Source organism: Octopus bimaculoides, chromosome 9 (genome assembly GCF_001194135.2).
Source record: "Octopus bimaculoides isolate UCB-OBI-ISO-001 chromosome 9, ASM119413v2, whole genome shotgun sequence".
In the NCBI taxonomy this organism is placed as follows: Eukaryota; Metazoa; Mollusca; class Cephalopoda; order Octopoda; family Octopodidae; genus Octopus; species Octopus bimaculoides.
Genome location: NC_068989.1, coordinates 68,813,329 through 68,817,316, shown reverse-complemented (window position 1 = coordinate 68,817,316; position 3,988 = coordinate 68,813,329). Strand labels below are relative to the sequence as shown.

General features: G+C 36.1%; 1 protein-coding gene across 2 annotated transcripts in view; it reads right to left on the bottom strand.

Moving 5' to 3' along the window:
• LOC106868040 (60S ribosome subunit biogenesis protein NIP7 homolog) overlaps positions 1-3,988 on the bottom strand; it is a 17,608-nt gene that overhangs the window by 11,181 nt on the left and 2,439 nt on the right. For both annotated transcript variants that reach the window (XR_001409215.2, XM_014913150.2), the window contains exon 3: positions 1,649-1,787. Coding sequence is in view for 1 of the 2 variants with exons in the window: in XM_014913150.2 (XP_014768636.1) it covers positions 1,649-1,787 (139 nt within the window). In the remaining variant the exon portion in view is untranslated. The remainder of the gene's footprint in view (positions 1-1,648; positions 1,788-3,988) is intronic.

Genomic DNA, 3,988 nt, shown 5'->3' with positions numbered 1-3,988 from the left:
GAGATCGTTGCCAGTGCCCCTGGACTGGCTCTTGTGCGGGTGGCACATAAAAGACACCATTTCGAGCGTGGCTGTTTTCGTGCGGGTAACACGTAAAAGCACCCACTACACTCTCTGAGTGGTTGGCGTTAGGAAGGGCATCCAGCTGTAGAAACTTTGCCAAATTAGATTGGAGCCTGGTGTAGCCATCCGGTTGCACCAGTCCTCAGTCAAATCGCCCAACCCATGCTAGCATGGAAAGCGGACGTTAAACGATGATGATGATGATGATGATGAAACACACACAACGCCCGGTCTGGGAATTGAAACCGTGATCCTCCGAATGCGAGTCTGCTGCCCTAACCACTAGGCCATTGCGCCTCCACAAACACTAACATAAAGAATCATAATTAAAAATAAAATGAAAACATCTGCATTGGATATCAACACAGAAAAAGGATCGGTCATCTATACATTATTTACACAGCATTTAACCTCCTTAAATATATTATACAGCCATGAATGACATTTGAAAAAACATTCTAAGAACAACTAATTAATCATAAGAAAAGTAATTTTATGGCTCAAAATGGGTTTTGTGCAATAGTTCCAAGTCAGTACTGACTCAACATGCCTATAGTCAAAGATATTCCAGCTCATTCTTTTGTATATGAATAGTCTCCCTGATTTGAAATGGTAGTGTGTGATTTGAGGAAAATTTGTCAGCTATTCTAACAACTGGAGCAACCAGAAGATCCCGCCTAACTGTAGAAGCAATACTTATTCTAAAAACAGACAGGAAGTTTTAAATTTATAAGAATCATGCACATATACTTTGAATAATATGTGAGCCTGTGATTAGGTCCTTCAAATTAACTTCATATCTGCACCAATGCTGATGAAGAAGTCATATTTTCAATATTTTCTTTGAGTAAGGCAGTGAGCTAGCAGAATTGTTAGCACATTGGGCAAAATACTTAGTGGCATTTTGTTGTTCTTTGTTCTGAGTTCAACTTTACTTTTCATCCTTTCAGAGTTGATAAAACAAGTACCAGTTGAGTATTGGGGTCGATGTAACTGACTTAACTCCTCCCCCAAAATTGCTGGCCTTGTGCCAAAATTTGAAGCCAATATTTTCTTTGTGTACACTAACATCTTCAAGACCCGTAAGATTGCTTTCGTTATCAAATAACCCTTTTGATTCCAACCCACTTGAAACTACTCTTTGTGTTATGCAAAATGTTTTAAAAGGATCTAAATTAGAACCTCCCATCAAAATTTTATGTTAATCTTAATTTTAAATATTTGATTAATAATGACAAAGCTATTTTTAAATAATTTTCATTATTCTAAAAATTTACAGAAACAAAAGTAGTGTATTTAAACAGAAAAAATGTTTCCACATTTGTTAATTCTGGTTTTAATGTAATTTAAATGGTGTAGCTCGAAGCTTCAATTTAGTAGCAAAGAGTATGCTGATGTAATTAACTGCAGTACATATAACTTATTTTTATTGGTCCCTCGATTGCTGAATACAAAAGACTTCCAGGAAATTTAAAATTCAGAATGTAAAAATAGAATGCAATACATAGTACAAGTGCTCTATCAATCTGGACATCTACCTTCTATATTTTTTTATTTTAAAGATAATAATGAACAATGTACAAACCTTAGCATAAGGAGCAAGAAAATCTAATGCAGTAACATGAAGCCGAAATTTGCGAGTTTTGGTGAACTTGCCAAAACAGGTGCCAAAACTTCTTAAGTTTTCTCTGGAAACATGACAAGCCTTTTTCATTAAACTTTCTCTGAAAAACCACAAAGAAAAACATTCAAGTTTGAAAATAAAATGGCACAGATGCATAGAGCAGAAACTGAGATAAAATCTCTAAACTGTTACCAGTTCTTATAGTGTACAGGCACTGTAAGAATTGATATACTTCACTTAGGTAATTCAATATCACCATAGTTATTTTACTCAATAGTATGTCTCTAAGATTGACTTGCAGTAGCTGAAAATAAAATGCGAGATAAATTTGTAAGCAATATTTATAAATAAATATCTTTTTGTATAAATTTAGCAAGAAATCTATATACATAAATGGCAATTTCTGTCTGTCGGTGAATTTGTTACTTTAACTCCTCCGAGACTATCCAACTGATCTTGATGAAACTTGACACGTGTGTGGGGCTTATGCCCATGCGGTCACTTGCACACTTGGAATTTAAAAAAAAAAAAAAAAAAAAAAATCGATAATTTTTAATCAGCATCGATTTTTCAAAATCAATAGGATATTTCTATGTAAATACTCGTATGAATGTTATTTTCTGCCATAACTTTTAAAGTTTTCAATTGATTTTCTTGAAATTTTATACAGATGAAATGTGAGCTAAGGCTGGGTTGAGGCAAATTTTTACCTAGGCTACTCAAGCAAAGTAAGATGATTTTTGATTAACTGATTAACGAAATTTGGCTTAAATTGTTGTGGGGTTAAAATATTCATCAGTTATTTCAGCATTCTCAGGTTGCTGTAACATGTATTTTCTTAACACCTGCACTTAAAATTATCAATTCTAAACATTGCAGCGTTGTGTGCTAAAACATGTAACATGTATTTTCTTAACACCTGCACTTAAAATTGTTGGTTCTAACTGTTGCAATTGATATTTGATTCTCACCATCAGTGGAACTATACCCATGAAACACGGTTGTCAAATTAAGTGCATATGCACTTAAAATTTTCTCTTGGGTTGTAAGAGAATTTGCCCCAAAATGACAAAAATTGTCATTTTTTAATGTTTTTTTCCCTATAAACAAGAACCAAAACTCTGGTTAGATTTATTAATCTGGGGTAGCTTTGGCTGAGAAGGTATTTGCTTGCTGAATCCTATAAACAAGAACCAAAACTCTGGTTAGATTTATGGTCTGGGGTAGCTTTGGCTGAGAAGATATGCAACAAGGTCAAAACATTGGAATCCCAAAATTCCTAACCCTCACTGAATTAAGTGTGTTATGAACACATTAGTCTGAAAGAGAAACTGTTTTCTGATGATGAAATACATCAGTGATCAAAAGCAATGACCAAATGATTCCTTGACGTAAGTGGCAACATTACTTTCAAACAGCATGAATGTAAATACACATGCACATATCAGCATTTAGATGTCCTTGTTTCATGCTAGCATTGTGATCCCCTGTCTTCTTTGGTTTGGATGCCTTTTCTAATGCTAACCACTTTACAATATGTACTGGATGCTTATTTTTCTTTTGTGTGCCACAAGCACTAGTGAGGATGCTATGCAGCTTGCCAGATTATGAACCCTATGAGTGGAAGCGTTATGTTAAGGGATGAGGAGCTATATATATATATATAACAGACTTCTTTCATTTCCATCTTCCAAATTTCTCTCAAAGCTTTAGTCAGCTGCCAAATGCAAGAACTATTTTCATCATTCTGATCCAACCCAGCCGTCACCTTTCAATTATTCTCAACTCATGCCAACATGAAACAAGGATATTAATGATGATGATGGTGGTGGTGTGTGCGTGTATCTCTCTCTCTCTATCTCCCCCTCTCATTCTTCCCTCTACTGTTCTTCGCTTCTCCCTGTCACTACTATCTCTCTCTCTCCCTCTCTATCTCTTGTTGCTCGTCCTTCGCCTCTCACCGTTACTACTACTATCTCTCTCCCTCTCGTTGCTCACTTTTATTCTACTTCCTCCCCTTCTTCTCCCTCTGCTACTCTTTCTCTCTACTCAGTGCTGGTCACGTGTGTCTGGCTGCTATTTCTTCTCATTCTTGGACTCCCCAAGCTCGCACGTACTTCTTTGCCCCTCCTGTTCGTGCTTCACAGCGTTCAATACATACACACTTCACGTCTGGCTGTACAGCCTTTTTGTTTGTTTATTTCACCGTTTTGTTTTCCGTCCGCCACTACCCTCCACGAAAAAAATTTAATTTGTGTGCGTGGGAAGAACCATTTTAACGATGCGTACTGCCTTAATTCT